The sequence below is a fragment of the Gopherus flavomarginatus genome, chromosome 12 (genome assembly GCF_025201925.1).
Source record: "Gopherus flavomarginatus isolate rGopFla2 chromosome 12, rGopFla2.mat.asm, whole genome shotgun sequence".
In the NCBI taxonomy this organism is placed as follows: Eukaryota; Metazoa; Chordata; order Testudines; family Testudinidae; genus Gopherus; species Gopherus flavomarginatus.
In genome coordinates, this window is record NC_066628.1 from 46,889,881 (window position 1) to 46,913,360 (window position 23,480).

The 23,480-nt window shown below is 47.9% G+C and overlaps 1 protein-coding gene across 3 annotated transcripts in view; it reads left to right on the plus strand.

The window, feature by feature from the left end:
* Positions 1-23,480, plus strand: part of MAP2K6 (mitogen-activated protein kinase kinase 6) — a 74,607-nt gene that overhangs the window by 49,588 nt on the left and 1,539 nt on the right. For 2 of the 3 annotated variants that reach the window (XM_050920998.1, XM_050920997.1), the window contains exons 4-12: positions 793-906; positions 2,014-2,133; positions 3,211-3,327; positions 4,136-4,187; positions 6,939-7,066; positions 8,525-8,602; positions 12,684-12,823; positions 13,555-13,663; positions 17,240-17,285. In XM_050920998.1, coding sequence (XP_050776955.1) covers positions 793-906; positions 2,014-2,133; positions 3,211-3,327; positions 4,136-4,187; positions 6,939-7,066; positions 8,525-8,602; positions 12,684-12,823; positions 13,555-13,663; positions 17,240-17,285 — 904 coding nt within the window. The remainder of the gene's footprint in view (positions 1-792; positions 907-2,013; positions 2,134-3,210; positions 3,328-4,135; positions 4,188-6,938; positions 7,067-8,524; positions 8,603-12,683; positions 12,824-13,554; positions 13,664-17,239; positions 17,286-23,480) is intronic. The other variant, XM_050921001.1, reaches the window with a different exon arrangement.

The window sequence follows — 23,480 nt, forward strand, 5'->3', positions numbered from 1 at the left end:
AAAAATAATAAGAAGCAAAAATACAGCCCGTGCACAATATTGCGTCAGAGAGAAGAAGGGGCAGGGTAGAATGCAAAGCTCGAAACAAAGTTGTCCTTTAGGCAAAGCCAAGAGAAAGCGATCTGTAACGCTAGACAAAATAAATCTACCAAGCTTTAAAGTGTCACTCTCAGCTCCGATCTCGCCCCAATACAGGTTTGTAGACACAAGCTTTTCAAACCCTAAGACCATTTGGAAATGCTTCCTTGGATTATTTTTTTAAAGACATTCCCATGGGAAGAGTTGTTTCAGCATTTTTCGGCAGCGTTTTCAACGACCGTTGCAGCACCGAGAACCTGAAAGTGAAACTGACCAAATGCAGTGGGAACTGGCTTGATTTTCTTTGCCATGAGATTTAGGAAATATAACTGAAAAGGTTGGATAGTCCGTTCTTAAAGCTCTTTCATTTCCATATGAGGTGCAGTTAGTCACACAGGTAAGTGCTGCACCACTGTAGTGATATACCTCTTCCGGGGCCTGTGTTAATTATCATTAACTAGCTAATCCTCACAGCACTCTTTGGGAGTTAGGGTCAGTGTTCTTATCCTCATTTTACAGATAGGGAGATAGGCATAGAGAGGAGAGGTCATCTGCCCAGCACCACCAGTGGGAACTGGTGTTCAAGCAAGGCCTAGATCTTAGGAGTTCCTGACTTCCGTTATCACACTGACCATGCTGCCTTCGGTGAGGAAAACTGTTGCACCTGTTCTGTTGCCTTTGGCCTTTTTCACTGTGGCTCTTTTCCTCCCACAGAACTTTGAAGTGAAGGCCGATGACCTGGAGCCAATCTCTGAACTGGGCCGAGGTGCGTACGGGGTGGTGGAGAAGATGCGCCACATGCCTAGCGCACAGATCATGGCGGTGAAGGTAGAGTGAGACTCCTAAGGTGTTTTCTGTGTGTGCTGACCCTTCAGGCTGTCCTCAACATAAGCTTCCACTCTTACCTTCACTCAAGTAGGCCCAGTCTGACAAGGGACTTACTCTTTCCATATGGAACAACTCAGGTGCTGAGATGGACAGGACATTAAGCCTAATTCAAACCCAGATCTACACTTGGAAAAAAGGTGTGTTTTTCAAAAGTGACAGCTGACGTGTTTAAAAATCCTAGTGTAGGCAGGGCAAGTTATTCATCTGCACACCTAGGACTTTAAAATGCCTTAGCTCTCGTGTTTTGAAAGCACACTTCTTTTCTTAGCGGAGATATACACTCCGGCTTAGTTGGAAAACAAACTACAGCAGGTGTGAATTTGTCCCATTAAGTCAGGAGGATCCATGTTTTGCACTGCAGGCCACTTAACAGGAGCCTAAGGGTCACATACAGTTTAGAGGACCCACTTTTAATGTGCATGTGCAGACCATGGAGATCCCAGAAGACTTGTGGGTGGATGAAGAAGCACCGCAGCATACGAAGAGATGAATTCTCCACAGGCTGTACCTCCCTATTAAGTGTAAGGACTGTTCCTTTGGCCTCTGCCTCCCTCCTGCATTAGAACTTTAGAAAGAGATGAATGTCTCTTACTGCAAACAGAACAAAAAGATGAAAGGAGTTTCTGTGTGCACCGCTTATATATCCCATCTCCAATTTAACATGACATTTTTGGGGGGCAAATAGGGTAATCTTTGTTGTAGTCCCTCTGACTGAGGCAAGTAATTGCAATACACTCTGATCTGAGTCCTGGACCAAATTCTCTGCCAGTGTAAATTCCTACAGCTCTGGAGTGGTGGCAGTTTACACCAGCCTAGAATTTGGCCCCTCAGTTCGCTGCTCTCCATATGACCACAGTGCCTCTCAGTTGTAAAAAGAGCCAGGAAATGGGGAAATGATTTCGAATCTGGAGTAAATGCCAGGTCTTTAGTGTGTTGCGTTGTGTGGAGTTTTCCCCTCATGTAGCTGCTGTGAGTGCACGTATGTGAGTGAAACACAGCATGCAGCTGGGAGACTCTCAGCCAGTGCTAAAACGCTCTCTCTTCCAGCGGATCCGAGCCACAGTTAATAGCCAGGAGCAGAAGAGGTTACTGATGGACTTGGACATCTCCATGAGGACGGTAGACTGCCACTTCACAGTCACTTTCTATGGTGCTCTCTTTCGAGAGGTACAGCATTCTGGATTCCTGCCTACATCTTTCCCCTACTTGGCACTTACACTTACTTGGCTGGGAGACCACTGTGATGTGATGGGCCATCTGTTAAAAAAATATAACAGAAGATAGAAGATTAGACTATATTGTGAGTCTTTTCTCCCAGCCATCTAGACAGTTAGGCTATGTCCCTGGCTGGGGTGTCTGTTTTGATACACCACCATTGGTGTGCACTCTGCTATGCAGATAGGTATAAAGACCTGATCCTTCCCTTGAGGAACTTACAATCTGATTCACAAAGGTTCCCTTGATCAGAGAAGACAAAACCCCCATGGATCCTGGGTGAGTTGGTTAAAGCAGTGTCTATGGCGCTACTATTTCCGATGGCGTTTGTTTAGACTCGGACAGTTGTGTGCTGAGAACATCAGCTCATGGCACATTGAGGTGCATAGAGTTTAAAGCCAGAAAGACCATTTGGTTCTCTCATCTGACCTCTCATTTATCACAGCCAGTAAATCTTACCCAGGCACCCCTAACACATGGTTCTCTGAAACATCCTTCCCATGGTAAATACTGATCTAGACTTGAATTGGAACTAGAGAAGAACTAGAGAAGAAAATCACCACTGGGGAATTTTTCAAAAGCACCTCAGCCCTATTTTCAGAAGTGATCTGGCCAAAGTGGCTAGTGATTTTGGGTACCTCAGCTTCTGGGTGCTGAACCTGGGACACCTTAGAGGGGCCTGATTGTTAGAAAGTGCTGAGCACCCATCCTCTGAAAATCTGCCCCCTTTGAGAATCTCTAGTCACTTGTGAAAATCTTGGGGCCGTAGGCACTTAGGAGCTTAAATCCCATTGACTTTCAGTGTGGCTTAGGCTCCTAAGTCATTTAGGTGCTTTGGAAAATTGTACCCAGTATCTGATTTTTAAACCCTTGCAGCACCATATATAAATCGGAGACATTGTGTGCTTGGAGGAGAATGGAAAGCCCAGTGCAATCTTCTACGAGACGTTAAAAAAGCCAGCAAAAGCAAGCCAAGGGCGAGTGCTGTAGGAGAGACTGGGCAGACGTTTGCTTTCTCTTTCCTCACAGGGAGATGTGTGGATTTGCATGGAGCTGATGGATACCTCATTGGACAAATTCTACAAACACGTCATTGACAAAGGCCTGACGATTCCTGAAGACATCTTAGGGAAAATAGCTGTCTCTGTGAGTACAGGCGGGGGTGATGTTTCTGTGAGGATCTAGCATCCCTGCCATCTGAGCTCTGGGATGAACTTGGCCCACAACTCAGCCCACATGCTAATTCTTATTTGGCTTCCAGTATTTGGTCCACGATTATGTGTCTGCATCTCTGAGCCATAAATACTCTCAAATCTGCCGATCTGCTTTTCAGTTATGAAGCAGAAAAACCGATTGATGTGGAGAGGGCACAGCAGCTGCTTTTCCTTTGCATCAATGTCATTCCCAGGAGATCTCTGAGCATGCACTTTCCTTTAGAGCGGCATGGATCAGAGGAAGGTTTGCTGGTGGTTGGAGGGAGGGGACCAGCCTGCCAGGGAGGGAGGAAAGCTAGCGAGAGAGTCAAGTGGAAATCAGGGAGGTGTCCTTACCAGTGCGGGAACACATTTTGCATGTCACATACCTCACAACCGTTGCCATGACTAGTAGATCCAAGGCTGGAGGAGGGCAGCAGCCCCCAGGAATTCCTTCTTTAAAGATCTGTGTAGCAAGAAAAGCTGAAGATGGCTCGCCTGGGTGAGCTGCATTCTCAGCTCTCCACTTGGAGTCGCTAACAGGCGCACTAGCCCACTCCTGCCGCGGAGCACGCTGCCTCCCTAGCACACACAGCTGTGTGCTGCCAAAATGAAAAACCAAGATTCTTCCCCCAAGCGGGGCCGATGGGGGCGAGTGTGGGGCAGTCGCTGTCGAGGCAGGAGAGGCGAGCTAGCAAGGTTTGATCAGCCAAGTCACGCTGCTGCCAGCTGTGGTTCACTGTAGATTTGTTATGTTTCAGATTGTAAAAGCACTAGAACATCTACATAGTAAGCTCTCCGTAATTCACAGAGGTAAGTGTGACCCGCGCAGCCTCTTGCACTGCTTGTTTCTCACTGACCCCTGTGCCATGCTCTTAGTCCAGCAGGGCTTATGCTCAAAGCCTGGCCTGGTGCACTGAAGATAGCCCAAATAATTGAGGTTGGGGCGGCAGGGGAAATCCTGTGGTCCAGCAACCCAGGATAACCCAAAGCCTGCTCAGGATGAGTGATGGGTTGGGGTTGTTGAGCTGCTCTTAAAACTGCATATGACTTGCCAACACGTCTCCCCTGAAGCTGGACACAGAAAACAGCCTCCACCTTCATTTGGCTAGCAGAAGAAATGGATCATTTGCCTGCTTGCTTCACTGGATTCCTCCTCTGCTTCTGCTTCCCCATTGCATGCTGGGAAGGGCACAGATAGCTAATTATGGGACTGACTCAGAGCTCTTTGAAGTCCATTGACTGGGATGGGCTTGGGATCAGGTTCTGCATATGCAAACTCCTCTCTGGGTGCAGAATGGGGCAGAACCACCGTTTGGTGGCATTTACACTAAGGCAGGAAGGAAGTCTCAGATTGTTCACCCTCTCATGCAGGCCAGATCAACAGCTTGGCCTGTGGGAGAGGCATGCAACGTTCGTTATAAGCCTGACATAGGTACTAAAAAATAAAAATTGGGGCCTACCATATTTTCCTTTTCGGCAACCACATTTGACCTCCAGATCTGTGATCAAACCTTCAGTGTTTGGTAATATTAGAGACACTGGCAGGGTATGTTTCATCCCCCCTCAGATTTCCTGACCAGTGTTCAGAATCCAAAATTATTAAAGTTGAAAAAATGTTTGTTGTGTGTGTTGTACAGCACCCTGCACGGCGGGGTTTGGTTCCTAACTGGGGCTCTCAGGTGCTACAGCCACTTACAAAAGCAATAATAATTCATTTCCCCATTTGTTCTGCGTTTTTTTGCACTCCATTTTAGTGTCAGATCAGTTTCAGGATCTGACTCTAATGCGGTCATGCAGCACAGCAGGGTTTGAGTTGCAAAAGCTGAAGGGGTGTGATTTGGGAGAGTTTGTTTGTTTGTTTTGTTTTTAGCAGAACCTAAATTTGGGGTTTAAAATGACAATGTCCCCTTTAAAGCAACAACCTGCATTCAGGCGGATGCCAAGAACCTACATGACAGGAAACTGGCTAACTTGCCATTTTACCAGTTGGCGCATTTATGTAAAGGATTGTTTTCCATTTGTTGTCATGAAAAAAAAAGCCCATATCTGCAGCATGGCTGCTGGAGGTAGAGCTGTTTGAAATCACATGTGTTCAGACCTAACAGAGGATTGTATCTTGTACATAATGTGTGTGCTTGAGGTTGAGCTCCGGCCTTCTCGATATTTTATGCTGGGTGGGAAATGCCATTTTGCTTCTGGACTTTTGTTTGTGTGATTGATTTCAATTGAAAGTCCTTGTTCCGACATAATAACTGAGGGGGGAAGAACTCAGATGCCAGAGGCTTTGATTGCAAAGCCCTGATTAGAAACAAGATGCTAAATACCATGAACCTCCAGGTTCTGATTAGCAGGCACAAGGGGATGGTGGCACCACTAGCAACCCTCAGGTGCCCTTACAGCTTTGTATTATTCTATAATATGTGTATTTAGAGCAAGTGGTTCAAAAGTAAGGGTGGGTGCCTCCAGCGTGAGGGATGAGCCCATGGTTAGGTGAGAGCACTACCCAAGGATATAAACAACCTGGGTTCAAATCCCTGCTCTGCCAATGGCTCCTTTATGTGACCTTGGGCAAATTTCTTAGGAAACAGAGACACTATCTGAATAATGGGGTTAATAGCACTGGCCTGCCTCACACATTCATGAGTGTGGAGTGCTCACATACTATGGTGTTGGAGGCTAGATAAGTATGATAGAACAATAGAATTTCTGACACCTTGGGCCTCATATCCAGGAAGGCTGGGTGCTTCCAACTCCAGCTGAAGTCAGTAGGAGCTGCAGGTGCACCCATGGGTGCTGGCTTGAAGTGGTTTCCGTCATAGATAGGTTTTACAGTTTGGTTCAATTCCTCTCAGCGCCTCTGCTGTACAAATTGTTCCAGCACCCCTGGGTGCATCTCTGATTCTGGCCCAAGGTGACTCAAGTTGGACACTAAAACTAGAGGCCACTCTTGAAACTTTGGCCTCTATATCTCCTTTCCCCAGCTCCCTTCCCTCCTTCTCCCACCTCTTCTCTCGCCTCTGGTCTTTCCAGAGTCCCACCCTTCTTCCCCGTCTTCTGTCCCCTTCTTATCTTATCTCTGGGGTTTCCCTTCCTGCTGCTGTGAAAGCATCTTCAGTTAACGCATCCTCACCACCCCCATCCCATGGTGGATTTTCACTGGGGATTTTTTTGGTATCTGCGCTGCCGATGGTGTGCTCAAGGGGTGGCTTTGGGGTGCTGCTCGGTGATGTCGCTCTTATCTGTGACATCATGATGCTGCGCCCTACCCAAAGTAACAGTAACAGGGAAATCTGTTAGTTTCCCTGGGAGCAATGTTTGTAAGACATGGGAGGGGCTCGTGTAAACGGGGACAGCCCTCTGCATTTGCAATGGCTCCCAATCTTCATGCAGTGGCTAAAAAGCCCCGCAGATGACGTGCCCTGTGGATGGATGCAGTCGATATTGTTTGGTGCCCGCTGGTGGTAGGAAGCTAACACGCCCTGTTCGCTCCCAGGGATGCTTTAAAACGATGGGGCAAGGCTCAGTTGTGAGAGTGACGATGGTGTGTGTTCCTTCTTGCAGATGTAAAGCCCTCTAATGTGTTGATCAATACACAGGGGCAGGTGAAAATGTGCGATTTTGGAATTAGCGGTTACCTCGTTGACTCTGTTGCTAAAACCATGGATGCAGGATGCAAGCCCTACATGGCTGTAAGTTGAGAAGATGTGTGGGAGATTGACTGCCTTACTGTGGAGAGGAATGTAGCAATAGATGATCTTAAAACAGAGCAACTTCCAGCATGTCTCTCAATGGCTCGCTTAGTGAAACATGCCTCTGTAGTTATTCAGTGTCTAGGGATAGCTCAGTGGTTTGAGCATTGGCCTGCTAAACCCAGGATTGTGAGTTCAATCCTTGAGGGGGCCACCCAGGGATCTGGGGCAAAAATCTGTCGGGGGATTGGTCCTGCTTTGAGCTGGGGTTGGAACTAGAACCTCCTGAGGTCCCTGCCAACCCTGGTATTTTATGGTTCTATTTGTAAACATAAAGAAGAGGCGCTCAAGGCTGGGAATCAGGACTCCTGGGGTCTGTTCCCAGCTGATACTGACTCCCTGTGTGATTGTAAGGAAGTCCCGGTGACCTCACTTGGCTTTAGTTTGCAAAGTGGGGACATTAACACTTTTAGCAACATCCAGGCTCCTCCTCAAAAAGTCAGCAAGAGGCACCTGTGAGCACCACGGAGGAGTCAATTTAGAAGGGTCAGGTACATTAGGGCCCATGAGGTTTGGTATCCTGGGGACCCTGGGACAGCTGCTGTTTCGGATTCATTTAGCAGCTAATTCACGCATCCTCTTTTGGCTCTTTAAAGAGATGGTTTGCATTAACCCTTTCAGTGCCATTGCCCAGGGGGGAGAAGGTTCACGATGCTATGCTATTCACGCCTTTTGGCCCATGGTCCCCCGCCATGTTTGATCTGTCTGTGTAGCAGCAGCTTTGTTTATAGCTTCTAAGGATGGATCTCCCCTGCATTGCACTTTTCTATGCCTGTGCGAGAGTGGGTGTAAAACCCTACCCGGGGGGTGTGGGGGAGGGGCGGAGGAATCCTTTGCCCACAACCCCTGGTGGAGCATTTTACTTTGCCGAGGGGCAAATACCTACATGAGGCTTAAGGCACTAGTGAATTGTGGCCTCCAGTCTCCTGGATAAATCCAAGCCAGACCGTGTTTCAAATTGGGAACTGGGGAAACAGGAATTCAGCTTCTACTATCTTGACCTCAGAATGCAAATGCCATCCACTTCCGGTCCCCAGTCTTGTTGCCTGTCCCTGCAGGGAGACTAACAGAGATCCTAGGCTGGATCCAGCCAAGAGATAACAGGGGAGTGGAGTTTGAATAAAGAAATGGGTTTCCTCTCCAAGACTCCTCTGGGGGTTGGTCCTGTGCATTCAGTATGGTTAGTGTTGCAGCGGGGACTGCCTGCTGGAAGATCTTCCACTCTGGTGATGGTGCAGACCTGCTCTGGGGACATTTGCTGAAACATAGGGGATAGTTGCGCAGTTTGGGGAGCTCACATCAGTGTTAGCAGGCACTCCAAGGGGATGGAGAGGGGCGGAGCGATGTAGGGATTGAGCCTGTATGTCTATTTCAAACTGTCCTCGTCTCTCTTTCCAGCCTGAAAGAATCAACCCCGAGCTAAACCAGAAGGGATACAGCGTCAAATCGGATATCTGGAGTCTGGGAATCACCATGGTAGAGTATGGAGCCCTGAAAGGGCATCTGTGAAAGTGATTGGGGTTTAAGGGAACACTCAGCAGGGCTGGAAGTGCTCTCTGGTTCTGTTTCCTCTTGGACCTCTCCCTCAGATCCCTGACACAGTTCCAAAGCCGGGGGATAGTCAGCTGTCCCTGCACCAGGAGCCCATAACATGTTGCAGTTTAAAGGGGAAGAAGCCTAGGGCTAATTCACTAAGCCAGGTGATCTGAGATCCTAATGATTGTCACTAATCGTACTGGGCAGTCAGCACCTAGAAACTATGGCAATGAACACTGCTGCAAAACAGTCAGTCATAGCAGACCCAGCACACGGGCAGACTCCTGAGTCGAACTTGCACGTCATTGAACAGAAACCAAGAGTGCACTCCTCTGAATGCCCAAGACAATGTGTACCAAGCGAACCACTAAGCAGGAGAGGACCTTGATTTCTCTAACATCCAAAGATCTCCTTCAGTCTCCCCTCTGAACACCCCTGCAACTCAGCTGTCCGCATCCAAGTGATGTACTTAGAGACCTCAGGTCTTATATCTACAGCAGTCAACCCAGAATACTTCTATCCTTTAATGCACAGTGTTGTATTCTCACATTGAGCACCTGAGATTCTCCCGTCTAGGTTAACAGGAGGGTTGTCTTTCACTGTGCAGGAAAAAAAAGAGGAGGAAGGGGGGTTGGCTGCCAATAAAGAAAAGAACATCGACTTGTTCATGCCTGGTGCATCCTTGGGCAATGCAAGTCATCCACATGGAGGAAAAAAGACCCACTCGGACCCTCAAATAAAAACCCAGTGGCTTTCACTCCTGCCATGAACGTGGTAGTTCTCAGCCCAAAGATCTCCATCCAAGGCTGCCCCCCCACGAAGTATTTTCTTCCTTAATTTTTGGGTAGATGTGGTGAGGGGAAGGATCAGGTAAGAGAAATTACCTCCATGTAATTTCATTTTCTTTTCCGATGCCAAATGGTTTTCAAAAGTGACCCTTCTCTAGACCAGTGGTTCTCAACCTTTTTGGGCTCAGGACCCGTTTGTAAATGTTTATGGCCTGTCATGACCCAGTAAATAGTCTGGGGGTGGAGGCCCTGGGGTGGTTTAGGTCGGATCCTGCCCTCCATAGGGGTTGGGTCCTGCCCGGCACTTACCCCGTAATGGTGGCTCCTGTGCTGTGGGGCTGGCTGGACGTGGCTCTCTGCTCCGGGGGTTGCAACCTCCAGGGGTTGCTACACTACTCAGGTTTGGCCTCGGCCCTCCTCACTTATCAAATTTGCATGAGTGGAATTGTGACCTGGCTTGTGTGGTTGCAGTTCCACTCATTCAGATCTGGCCTACCCAGACTCCCATGATCATGATGGAAAGGCCAAACCTGACTGGTGCAGGGACCCCAGAGGCTGCAGTGTCTGGAGTAGGGAGGCGAGCCCAGCCAGACACATGGGACAGGAGCCACAGGAGCTGCCTTGCGACCCTTTGAAATGTTCTAGTGACCCAATTTTGGGTCCTGACCCAAGGGTTTAGAAACCCTGCTCCAGAGCAAGTGCAGCCCATCTCTTTAATATCTCCTGAACTCCATGGTGAATTCCATTGAATCAAGTGAAAAATGACTGACACTCCTTCCGGGCAGGGTGGGAGGAATTTTAAAGGGCAAGAACTGTCTGTGGAACCTCCCTCAGCCAATTCCTGTCTTTTGGATCCCTGCAGTCGCACTGTGTGCCTTCATCATCCTCTCTAGAGAGGCAGGAGGGTCTGGTGATTAGGGTATGAGCTTGAGAGACACAAGTTCAATCATCCTGCTCTGTGTGACGTGAGGTAAGTCATGAGGAGACATTTTCAAAAGTGCTGAAATGTCTTAGGCTATGAGAGTGAAGCTCCTAAGTCACTTCCAAAAATGGGACTTAGGAGCTGAAGTCATGTAGAGATTTTTGAAAAATTTACCCTTAGTCCCCGTGCCTCAGTTTCCCATCTGTACAGTGAAGGTAATAGCACTGCTGTACCTCCCAGGAGTGCTGTAAGGAATAATACATTAATGATTGTGAGGTGCTCAGACATGAAGGTAATGAGCACCTTAGCTAGGGAGTGGCATAGACACTGCCCAATACAATCCCCTCCAAAGTCCTAGGAATGTACTTGATTAGGCCATGCCACCGCATGCACCGTTGCAGATATTTTTAGCACACAGGCTTGATCAAAGCTAATATGTCCACCTCCAGCTGTGGCATAGATGTACCCTGTGTGTTGGCTTTCCCCAAGAATAGCTGGCTGGAGTGATGTGAACTTGGGGGAACCCACTGACCTAGCAGGATAATTCCACCCATGCTCTGCCGGTGGGGCAGTGAGTGTAGGATATGACCCTAGGTTGCTGCAGCCCTGTCCTTGGATAACTTGTGTGCTCAGGGTGTGCACAGTCTAGTTCTTGTGTTGGCACTGCACTCCCCTGAGGGGGCCATCGCCCTGCCTAGCTTAGCACAAACCAGCAGAGCTGACCCCTTCTGCTGCACTCTGCACTTCCCCTGAGGCACAGAGAGTCCTGGGACTCTCCTGTTTGGTGCCTTAAAGACACAACTAAGCCCAGCGTTCCTAAAGTAAATTTCTTTAGAGTTCGACTGTACTGCTTAAAACTGAAAAGCAACTCTACTGTAACTTCAGCTGGCCAGCTGATGGCAGTACAAGCCAACGCTAGCGAAGGGCCTGAAATGCTGATCATGCAGCGTCCATCCCTACTCGGAGATTCTGTCGTTTCGGAGCTTCTTTGATTTCAAAGATAAAAATAAACTCGGTGCTTATTAGCTAGCAAAATCTCTTTTTAAACTCAGAATTGGAAGTTCTGCCCTGAGAGCCAGGAAAACTGGAGTTAAAGGGACACTGCCAACTTAAAAATCAGTCTTTGACCTACTGCTGTGACAAGTTAACACCTGAGAGTAGGGTAATGGAGAGAAATAAGAGAGGGAAAAGGTTTTACCTCAGATTTGTTCACTATGTGCATTTAACTTATTTGCTACATAGTCAGTTTCCCCTGTAGTTTGAGTGGGTCTTTCACACTGAATATTACATATGAAGAGAAAATTAGGAAATTTTCATTGTACTTAGATTGTAAGATCTTTGTAGCATAGAACTGAACTTTCTGATCAGTATGTACAGTACCTAGCACCGTGGTACAAAGAATAGTAAAGCTATGAGCTGACAGCGTGGATGCAGTACAGACACCGTGAGTCAGAATCTACCACTCCCTTCTTCCTGGTGGTGGTGATACACACTTGCATTGCATGGGTGTGAATAACAGCATAGGGCAGGAATCGGCAACCTTTGGCACGCAGCTCACCAGGGTAAGCACCCTGGCAGGCCAGGCCGGTTTGTTTGCCTGCCATGTCTGCAGGTTCGTCCGATTGCAGCTCCCACTGGCCACAGTTCACCGCTCCAGGCCAATGGGGGCTGTGGGAAGCGGCGGCCAGCACCTCCCTCGGCCTGCGTTTTTCCCGCAGCCCCCATTGGCCTGGAGCGGTGAACCGCAGCCAGTGAGAGCCGCGATCAGCCGAACCTGCGGACGGGGCAGGTAAACAAACTGACCTGGCCCGCCAGGGTCTTTCCCCAGCAAGCCATGTGCCAAAGGTTGCCGATCCCTGGCATAGGGGGTAGGGCAGTGGGGATTGTGTCCTGGAAGCATGAGATGAAGAGAGGGGAAAAAGGTCATTCACTGATGTATCTGTTATGGGAAAAGGAAAATCAGTGTTCCCCGTTGACTGTATTTTAATACTGGTCCCACTAGTGTCCCTTGCAAAGCAGGAACCCGCTCCTATGTTCTGTTCTGGCAGGGGAGGAATTAAGCCTAAGTAATGGGGTACATCTTGATCTCTCCCATCCCCAGCCGCCACAGAGAGCAGTGCTGAGGGAAAGAATGCACACTGTGTGCACACTTCGGAAATTGACAGAGCCAGTGATCGAACCCCACCCCAGTCCCACCCTTCATTACTGCAGGTGTCACTCGAGCTCTTCATGGGGCTTTAAAGCCAAGAAGCTGCAGGGGGGAAGTCTTCGCTGCTGATATCCTGATGCCTGCCCTTCTCTCTCCCCCCAGATCGAGCTGGCAATCCTGCGGTTTCCGTATGACTCCTGGGGGACGCCGTTCCAGCAGCTCAAACAGGTGGTGGAGGAGCCGTCACCGCAGCTTCCGGCGGACAAGTTCTCAGCAGAGTTTGTTGATTTTACCTCACAGTGGTAAGCGGGTCTCTCCTGAGCTCTGGTCAGGCACCTCCCACACTGGCAGGAAGCTCAGTCCAAGGCCGAGCCCTGTCTGCATGGAGTCTATAGCTCTGACATGTTTTCCTTGCATTCAGTAAAGAGCAAGAGACTCTAATGCTGGCTCTGTCACCTAGAACAAAGTAAAATGGAAGCCTCCTGCCCCAGCATGCCCCGGGCCTGGAACCAGAATTGTCTGTCACTGGTCGGGTGTGGAAGGATATTGTGCTATCAGAGCCAATCTTAAACCTAGTGTGCTGGTATAAACTCCCCACTGAGTGTGTGTGATGGCTCCTATCTTGGCTGACACGAGGGATTGAACTGGGCACCTCCAGAATGTCTCTTTACAAGTCACAGCCCCAGCTAGCGAGCCAGGTTTTTAGCCTAAGACTCCGGTATTCATATAACACGCACCGTCCAGAGGCTCTCACACGTCTTAGACATAAGGGAGAAATGCAAGAGAAAACAATGGCAAATCATTTCATCTTTAAAGGGGACACTAGCTAAATCTGGGTCCCAAACTGGAACCCCTCCAAAGCAGTTGTGCTGCCCTCGGGGATGTTTCCCAAGAGAGGAGATGGAGGAAGAGAATTTTTCAAGCCACTGTGTTCTTTGCTGAATAATTAAACAACCCAAGTCACTCCTGGTGCCGCTGTTGACGGGGAGCCGTGACCCGGGCCCTGGAATTGGCTCCGCTCTTTCCACAACAGGTGGCTCCCGGCAAGAGAAGATTCAGAAATGCACGTTCCCCAGGCCCTGCACATCAACAGCTCGCACTGTTTTCCTGTGCACGGACACGTGAGCCTGAGTGAACCTTCCGTAAGGCATCCAGGGTGGAACGTGTTTGGGCCTGAGAATGGCTGTTTCCTGTGGCTTTCAGGAAATGTAGCTCTGACCCCGAATGACCCCTCCCCCCCCGGAGCCCCTGGGAAGCTGTGCCACAGAGAGACTAGCTGAGGACAGTGGAAGTTCAGAGTTTACTCAGAGATCGGTCACATCTTCCTTTCGATCAGTGCAAGGGGCAGGCTCTCCTCTGGCTTGCAGCAGGGCATCTGCGTTGATTTCAGTGGGGCAGGATGGGCCAGGAGGTGAGCACAGAGAGAGGTAAAGGATCTGTGTTATGGACTCAGGAAGACTAGCACTGTCAGCAGGTTCAGAAGGCTGCATAAAAGAACGGATCCTTCCTGCCCCCTAAAATAGACTGGCATTTGTCCTTGTCCTGTGGTGCACTGTTTAGTAGCTTCTGGCAACAGCCCCATAGTATTTGAATGCTCCTCCCTTTCAGCCTCCCTGGAAACTACTCTGGAGCCCCCCCCTCCTTTTTTCCAGACACTGCAATGCCACATGCTCTTTGTCAAGTTGGCAGGTGGATGGCTGTTTGCATGGTAGCCAGGGAAGTGCTACAGGCTGACAAATGCAGAAATGCGAGACTATTCCTGATCTCTGCTGGTGCCCCAGGAAGGGGTTTATCAGCCCAGCCCAGTAGACCTTAAGAAACAGCACTTTGGATTCTGCTTTGGGGTCCTGTTTACACCGGCCACATGTTCACGTGTCCTGGAATGTATTTCCTCCTCTTACTATGCAGAATCAATCCCGTTTTCCTCACCTCACCTCACCTCACCCACACACACACACACACACACACACACACGGATTGATTCCATCCAGTAGGGGGCGGTGACACCCACCCCTTGTGGAAGCTAAACACTGAAATTCTCTTTTCTACACAAACTTCCTTTCCTCCATCTTGCCTGCTTGCTGCTTTGTTTTTGCGAGCTGGACAGCTTGTTGTTTTCCAAAGAATGCTGAGCTATTTGCTTTTGCAAGCCCCGCTTCTTGTTGCAGGTCACATGGACTTTACCAGCAGGTTTAAGAACAGGAAATCCAGATTGTTTGGTTATAATGATAATATCCTATCGTTTAGAACTTGCAGGCAAGTATGTGTGCATCTCAGAGGGCCTGATTTAGCATCCACAATCTCACTTGACTTCTGTGGGAGCTGCTGATGCTCAGTACCTCTGAAAACCAGGCTCTTAGTGTCTTTGGCCTGTTTCAACATCACTGAACTCAATGGAAGAAGATTTGGACCTTTAAATTCTGGCCAGGATCAAATCTGGGGGTGTTAGGACACTGATCTTAAGCAAGAAATGTAGGTGTTAAAGCAGCTCAGGGAACTGAAAAGAGAATTTGGCAGAACCAGAGGTTCCATATTGCTGCGAACTCTATTGTCAGTGATGATCAGTAGTAGGTTTTGAAAGGTTTATTAAAGAGTAACATTAAATTCCTTCAGTAATAACCTGTCACTGTATGCCGTGAGATTGGTCATCCAAAAACGGGTCTTTTCCATGAAGGCTAAGTTAACAAGAGCACAGACCAAATCCTGGATGAAAACACACCCAAGCTTTGAAGTTCACCTTTGTATCTCAGCTTGAAGGTACCTCCTCTCTAGGCTTGAAGGATATGATGCATCTTTTCCCAGTCACTGGACACAGTTAGCTGTTTTGACATGCATCATACCAGTGCACCATGGTTACAGTAAACATGAGCTAACCATGTGCAGCAAGAGACAGGAAATATCAACTCAGCGGGCATCCATCACTTCCCTTAGGCCCGGCAAATCCCACAGTGGAGTGGCTTATCATAGCTGAGGATCACACTTTTGTTTTGCTCAGCGTGACACCTTTCCCCATGGATGTGTCAACAACTTTTTTAAAATCACTCCAAGCTTCTTCCCATAAATACACCATCAGGAAGTGAGTAGCGATTACGTCCTGTGATTATAAGCTATTTTCTGCTGGAGGGAAACAAAAATAACCTCTCAGCCACCAGCCTCCCGTGCCGTCTGTTGTAGTGGAGGAGACTGAAGGATGTTCCGTGTAACTGTCCCCGTGCCATAACTGAGATAAATAATAGCTAGGCCTGGGTTTCCAAGCCATTCAGTTCTGCTCTCCCTTGCTGGAGCACTGAGGAGTTGTGAACTTCTGCAAGCCCTGATTTTAGCCCTGAATATATTCAGAGGGTCCCTTCAGAGCTCACCAGATGTGCAATGTGTTGGCTAGCGTGTATGCTTTCTAGGGATGTGCCTGTAGGAGTCAGAGCTCCTGGGTTCCTTTTCTGCCACTGACTTGCAGTTTGACTTTGGGTAAATCCCTTCACTGCTCTGCGCCTGGTACTTATGTACCTCTCAGGGGTTATGGGAAGGTTCATTGGAGAATGCCTGCTGCAATGAGCTCATATGAACAATGCTGTAGACGAACTAATTATTATCATGACGGTGTGTGTATCACTCTCCCTTCATGACTGGCCTTCCAGGAGATAATCGTCCTGTTGCCACCACTAGAGCTGGGGCAACTGTTTGTTTTTGCAGTTGATGGCCCTGGCATTAGTCAGTGGCTCCATGGGCCACAAGTGAGTGGTGCAGCTTGTCACCTTTGTCTGTATGTATGTTGACCATCAGAGTCCATATCTAGCTCGAGGGGATTTTATTGAAACACAAAGTGCAGTAATTTCCCCTGCCGCCATGCAATTCTTGCCCTGGAGCTGAGCTACTGCTGGCCGAGGGACTGAGAAACCAAGACTCAAAAGCATAGTGGCGCAGGGAGGGTACAGGCCACTGGGCTGTCGTTGGGTCATGAACGGAGCGTACTGAGCCTGCAAGTTCTTGGGGCTCTGGGGCTTGCCACTTGGGGAATGAACCTTGGCAGACAGAGCCACAAATAACGAATAGATCATCGAAAAGGAAGTAGCAGAGGGGGATACATTCAGAGAGGCCCATGGCTGCAGATGGATGTTATCATGAAAGTTTTAAAATGCAAGGGATCTGATGGGTGAGATGTGATCGCTAGAAGGCACAGGCTGCCAGATTTCTCCCAGGATGTCGGTGGGACTGCGAACAGAGCACGACCCTAAATTTGTAGCATTTCTTTTTCTAGACAGAGTTTTGAATAAACCTGGACTTGTGAAGTGAGAACATAAATGGGGAAAACAAGACTGCCTGGGAGGTCTGATCCAAAGCCCATTTGCAGTCAATAGAAAGACTGACTTCAAAGAGCTGTAGGCCAGCTCATTATTTGGTTCCTGATGAGACTGAATGAATCAGAGGAAGGGTCTCAATGCTTCAGAGGTGTGCAGTGAAACATGGTCTTCAGGAGATGGCGTCAGCTGTTCAGAGTCCTGTAAAGGCCAGGGTCACAGTGACACAAAACACGTTAACTGCTAGGAAATCTAGAGTGTTCGTATTCCAGTCACTGGAAGGTCCTGACATCTGAGGGCTGTTGATCTAGAATATGGATGCAGGACTTAAATCTTTGGGTATTTGAGTGGTGTATTTTTATGGCTTTGCTTAAATTACATACAAGATATAATTCTCTTTTTCTTTCCTTTTCTTTCTTAAAGCTTGAAGAAGAATTCCAAAGAACGGCCAACATACCCAGAGCTTATGGTGAGTGTGGCAAGGCTAAAGGTGCATGATAACCAGAGCTTAAAGCTTAGGTTTTCAAAAGTGACTAATGATTCTGGATACCCAACTTCTGAAAAAACCTTGAAGGGGCCTGATCGTCAGAGAGCAGATGCTCAGCATTTTCCAAGGATCCAGGCCCCTTTCTTGTGTCTGGAGTTGAGCACCCAAAATGTGAGGCACCCCCAAATCACTACTTGTTCTAGGAAATCTTGGTGTTAGTACCAATTCGGTTCTTTATTACTTAGGTGCATTTCGCACTCAGATCAAAGGAAAGTGTACATGTATAACTAAGAGCACTATGTTTCCCTAAAGGCGTAATGGACCAAGAGTTTCTGGGGAGTACTGCTAGAATGGCTGAGGATGGGTTGGCAAAAGGCAAAACTCTCTGCTAGGATCTGCATGATGTCTTTCTACGCCCATCCTGAGCAGAGTTTTCATTGCTGTTCCAGTTGGGCAGCAGGAGAAGAACGTGCAACAGAGATTCATTGCCATGGCAACTTGGAGAGGAGGCCTTTGAACTGAATGATTTCCAGATGTTATTGGCCGGGATCAGCATGTGACCAAAACAATAATTCACTTACTGAATTTCTTCTGCTGCTTAGAATATATTTGCTTTGGGCAGGGCTGGGGGAAGCAGCTGCGGAAAAAGATTAATGACGGGAGGGCAATGCGAGGTAATTGGTGTGCAGTGCTGAACGGGCTCAGAGGTCAAGTGTGCTTAGCTGCAGATGAACTCCCAGCAGTTAGGATACTGCTCTAAACTCAGCCAGAGCTGTAGGAACTGATTTGGCAAGAACAGGCTTTGCAGTGAGGTGTCCTGTACCTCCAGACTGGAGTTTGGTCAGAACCTCTCTCCTGATCTTCTGGAGCTACTTCTGCTCCTATTTCTGGTTAGAATCTGGAATTTCTGAGACCCGATGAAAACATGAGAAATAACAGAGCTGAATAGCTGCTTGTGAAGTTAACATCTCTCTCTCCCCTAGACATTCTGCTCGGTTTCTGTTTTAGCCGAGTGCTTTGTCCATCCCCAGGTGCATGTCCCACTCCCTCCCTGCCATTTCCAGCACCTCTTGCATTTGCTGGGATGCGGGAAGGAAGTTATTCAGAAATGAAAGTATCCTCACTCATCACTTCCTCCAGCTCAGTTTACGGGTCTTTGCGATACCAGCTGATAGAGAGCTCTGAGGTTCCTAACTCTCGATAGGTGTTAGCTGTGCTGGAAGGGCATGCGCCTTTTAAAAATCAAGTGTAAGCAGTGAGTAATTCCTGGGGCATTTTTGACTTTACACGCAGCTTTGCTTGCACACCGACTTTCTAACAAAGGGAGGATCAGATGTTTTTATTTTTTATGATTGAATAAATAAATATAGAGAGGGCAAATCTCAGACCTTTGCCAAATGGCCTTTTATCAAAAAGGTTCACCAGAGCAGATTTTTCTGTTGCAGCATAAAACCCATTGGCAGCTGGACTCATGTCTATTGAATTAGGCTCTTGGATCACCTTTCCAACATATCTCAACACTGTGGTATTTTACGGCAGACGTTAATGTTGTGAGGTCCTGTGGTTTTGGGGTGTTTTTTTTCTCTCCTGTTCTTTTATGGCATTACGAGTTGCGGTACTGGAATGGACTTGTCTTTTTAGAACAAGACTGCTCTTTGCTTTCCTGTGGAATTGAGGTTTCTCATGGAAAATGTGACTCTGTGTTCTCTGACTTGAGCAGCGGGAAAACAGATACTGATGGTCTGTGCTTAATTCTATTTTCAAACCTGCTTCCCCAGGTGAAATGGAGCATGAAACAATGAAAGGAATCCCCCTCCCGCAGCTTGCAGGCTGTCAAATACATCCTAGGTCACGTGGAGGTGGCTTTGGGCCATTAGCTTTTGGCACCGTTCTCTTCCAGCCAGTGGCTGCGGTTGAGATCCTGGAGGGATCAGCATGTGACCAAAACAATCATGGGAACTGTTGCAAGAATTGTTCACAGGGCACTTATGAAAAGTGACTAGGTCACTTGGTGCATCTCTCGCTAGTCCCTGCTCATATAATGGCACAGTTTGAGTCAAGTGACTATCTCTGATCAGCCGAAACGATCTCTGTGCTCTTATCTCCTGTCTCATGGCTGCTTGAGCCCTGTTCTCTGCTTAAAATCTATGCCTCTCTCAAATGTTCCTTCTCCTCCTTACCATTATGTCTCTGAACCTTTTTAATGCTGCTCCCTATGCTTGGCGTAGCCTCTAGTGCATCAAGCTACATCACTCTCCTCTTTCAAATCCACCCTAAGACAGCTCACTTCTTCCCTCTTCCAACCACCCTCTCCTGTCTCCACTCAGTCAATGCAATAGATTAAAAATAATTTTGATCTGCATTAACAAACAAATCTTATAATGCAGGTGCCAAGCCTAAACAATCACAGCTCCCATGGCATCCTCACGTGCATTGTCCATCCATTGTCTGATTTAGGTTGTAAGCGTATTGACGAAGGGACTTTACTGACAGATGCAAGACAACAAAGTCAAATAAAATAAATACAAACTAGATTAGCAGCAGTGCTTTCGGATCTGGATTGAGACGCATTGGCAGGATGGTACTTGGAACCTGAACTGGAATAGAGGGTGTTGCAGGGCTGGGTGGAGAGGCAACCAGAGAGCTGCAACGAAGCCCTGAACTGGAGTATGGGTGTTGCAGGGTTGGACTAGCAGAGTCGGGCAGAGGCCTGGGGTTACAGCAGGTGTTGCAGGTCAGGATTAAGGTTATTTGGCGGAGCTGGGTACACTTTAGACATTGTCATGTAGTCAGGCTGCGATCCATGCTCTTTGTCCCTCCTTTTTATGAGCTGAACATTAGTGTTTTAAAGCAAGCCAAGCAAAGAGCCGTTTTCTCTCCCAAGAGGTGAGCTGCACATTTTGACACATCTGCTGTTTCCCCCATGGCTTGCCAGGGCATTTCTGCAGCATGCGCAGAGAAACAAAAAGCAAAACCACGCCCATGCTGTGTCTCAAGCGAGTGTGGGGAGGGACATCCCCACCCAACAGCTCACTGTCGCGTGCATCAGAAGCTGAAGGGAATAGCAGGGACCCCTGTGCCAGGAAGCATCAGTGTAGCCAACTCCAGTTAAATTGGTCCCATATCATCAGTGAGACGTTTTGAATGATTTTGACAAAGTCTTTAAATGCCAGACAAATTCAGATTTGGGGGTGGGGTGCGGGGTTCTTGGAATGCAATTAGCAGCTAAGATTGCCCAGCAGGAGTTTTGTAGGATTGTTTACACAGAGTGAGTGGGTACGATCCTTGCATTTCTGTCAGGGTGCTGTAGGAAGCTTTTATTTTTGCAGAGTAAGGGTGAAGGAAATGATCTGAAAAATAGATTCTTCCAAATCCTCAGCCTAGCATCCAGTGCCAGTAGCTCAGATAAGCACTGGGGAGATGGGTAAGGGCCAGATCTCCTCCCCCTGAACTCAAGCAGTGATTGCCATGCCCTGCTGTTTTGTGTAGGGGGACTGAGGGATCTGTGCAGTGGCATATCTCTCCCATGCTGGCTTTGCCTATTCTGGTTTCATATAACTCCCACTGCATGCAGATGGTTGGGGGAGGGGGGGAAAGGGGCTGTCACTACCTGCATGCAACAGCAAGGAATATTCAGCAAAAACTTGATAACACATGCCGGGGACTGGAAGGTCCAGTGCAGGTCACTGAGCACAGGGAATCGTGGCTTCTTGCTCCGAAACTGACACCCACTGGAATGAGTGTAATGCAGGACAGCATGTAGTGATTAAACAAGCAGACAGGGCTTGTGAGAAAGTCACTGCCTCCCAAAATAGCCTTTGCTCATTCATTATGAAGGTGGGGGGAGGGGGAGCAGGAGGGGAACAGGAGATAGAGGGAAGAGTGGAGGGTGGGTATTATAAAACAGCAAAATGTCCAGGAAAACATTCTAAAATGGACGAAAACTTAGAAATATGAAGCCTCGTTGCAGCCCTGGCCTCTCAGATCTGCTGAGGTGTCAGAGATTTTATTGCTCCTTGCAATAGCAAGTCTAATACATTGCACCTTAAGCCAGATTTATTAGCTGTAGTCCCTGCTGTGCCCCTGCATTTGGACGGTCGCACACCTGGGTGCCTAACTAGCCACATGTATGTGAACTCACCTGGCTTCACCGCAGCAATTTCATGTGCAAATTACTGGCACAAAGAGTGACTCAAGTGTGTAGCCGTTATGCAAGTGGACCTCTGTCCATAGTCTTTTAAAAATCTGGCTGTTTCCCACTGGACTGCCAGATGCTGGGACTGGACAACAGGGGCTGGATCACTTGATGATTGTCATGTTCTGTTTGTTCCCTCTGGGGCACCTGGCATTGGCCGCTGTCAGCAGACAGGACACTGGGCTAGATGGACCTTTGGTCTGACCCAGTGTGACCATTCTTATGTTCTGATGAACCAATAGTAAACCAACCTGGATGTATGTTAGAGATACCTGCAATGTAGTCTATGAGAACCTGGTGTGCAGTCCCTCTCATTCTCAATATTGCTGTGCCATACAGGCAAGAGTAGGCAATGGACATCCGTGTTTTTAGGTCTGTGCAGGATGAACCAACACAAGTCATGGTGGAGTATTGCATGCCGGGACTTTTGGTCTCCATGGGTCACACCTTTTATCTTAAGGTGGAGATTGCCTGCTGGAACCTGGGTCATGCACCCATATTGACCTGTCTGTGAGGGGTACTTACATGGTTTCCATCAGAGTAGTGTCTGAGCACCTCAATTTATCTTCCCAAACACCCCTATGAGGTTGGGGAGTTATATGATCTCCACGTTACACCCAAGGAGTTCAGACACAGAGAGATTGGCCCAAGCCAGACTTTGTCAGAATTGAGGACTGAATCCAGCACCCCCATGCATTAACCACAGCTCCATCCTGCACTGAAGATGAGGTCAATGGCAGTCTGCTTGATTTTATGCACATTTGTGTTTGGACTATAAGCTCTTTGGTGCAAGGATTGTCTTTTGAATTCTATGCACTGTGGGGTCATGGGCCCTGACTGGGCGCATAGACTCTCCTTTCAGTGCAAATAAATAACTGGTCGTTAGATAAGCCTCATTCAGCTTCTGGCAAATTGCAGTGGTGGTGCTGCTGCGTTGCCCAAAGCCTTGCTGATTTCTGGCTTCAGTGAATTGATCTCACCCACTGAGATGCAGCCCTCAGTAGCAAACATTAGTTTCTGGTCAAAGCAGGGTTTGGGATTGTTTTGTTTTGTGTTTTGCTTTTTGCACATATTTTTTCATTGACAGAATTGTAGACAGAGCCTCCGGCAGGATGCCTTAATATGTTAGTTACAATTAAGTGTTTAAACAGATAGCTGTTTATCATTTTCCAGCCAGCGTGGCTTTCCTCTTTGCTGAGTGGTTAAGAATGAAGTAGCCTTCTCCTACTGGGAGACTTAACAGTTGCCAATAGGAAGGAATAAAACCCAGAACTGAGCAGAGGGAAAAGATTAAATAAATAAAATTGGAAGCTTGGTAAATATTCACTGCAGATAGACTTTTCCCTGCGAACATTTACACATTTGTGGAACTGTACTCATGCTATTAGTCCTGTTTCTGTGAATTCAGCGGGAGCATGCTCTTCGAATGCACACCCCTAGCGAACGCATTTATATCTTCCCTGACAATGGAAATGCAAATTCAACTGAGAGATGTCTGGGCCTACTAAAATAAGGGATAACATCTTTCTTTCTTTCTTTTTCAAACCGTTCAGTGATCCAATGCCTTTGATTTATAATATAGTCCGTTATTTGAAAGAGACAAATTCAAGGCTAATGGGCCCAGCTTTTTTCTGACCTTCCTTGTTTTTCCTTGGGCCCAAAGCATCCTTCTAAACCTGTATCTCCTGTGATCTTCTATTGTGCCATGTTGTTTACGCATTGCACCATTTTGTTCCCTTTGTTGTGGGCTTGTCGGGACGTTGCCATCTGTTCCTACCCACATGGGGTTCACGTGCTCTAATGGTCACTTTGTAATTCTTAGATGAAAGGTGAGCAAGCAGTCCATTCCAATACTGCTAGTCTCTGCCAGGACTGAGGGACAGTAGACAGCAGAGGATACTGGAGCTAGAGAGCCAGAGAAAACTGCATTTTCCGGCCCAGGCACGATATCTACTTACCCACCTGAATGACACCACTGTGGT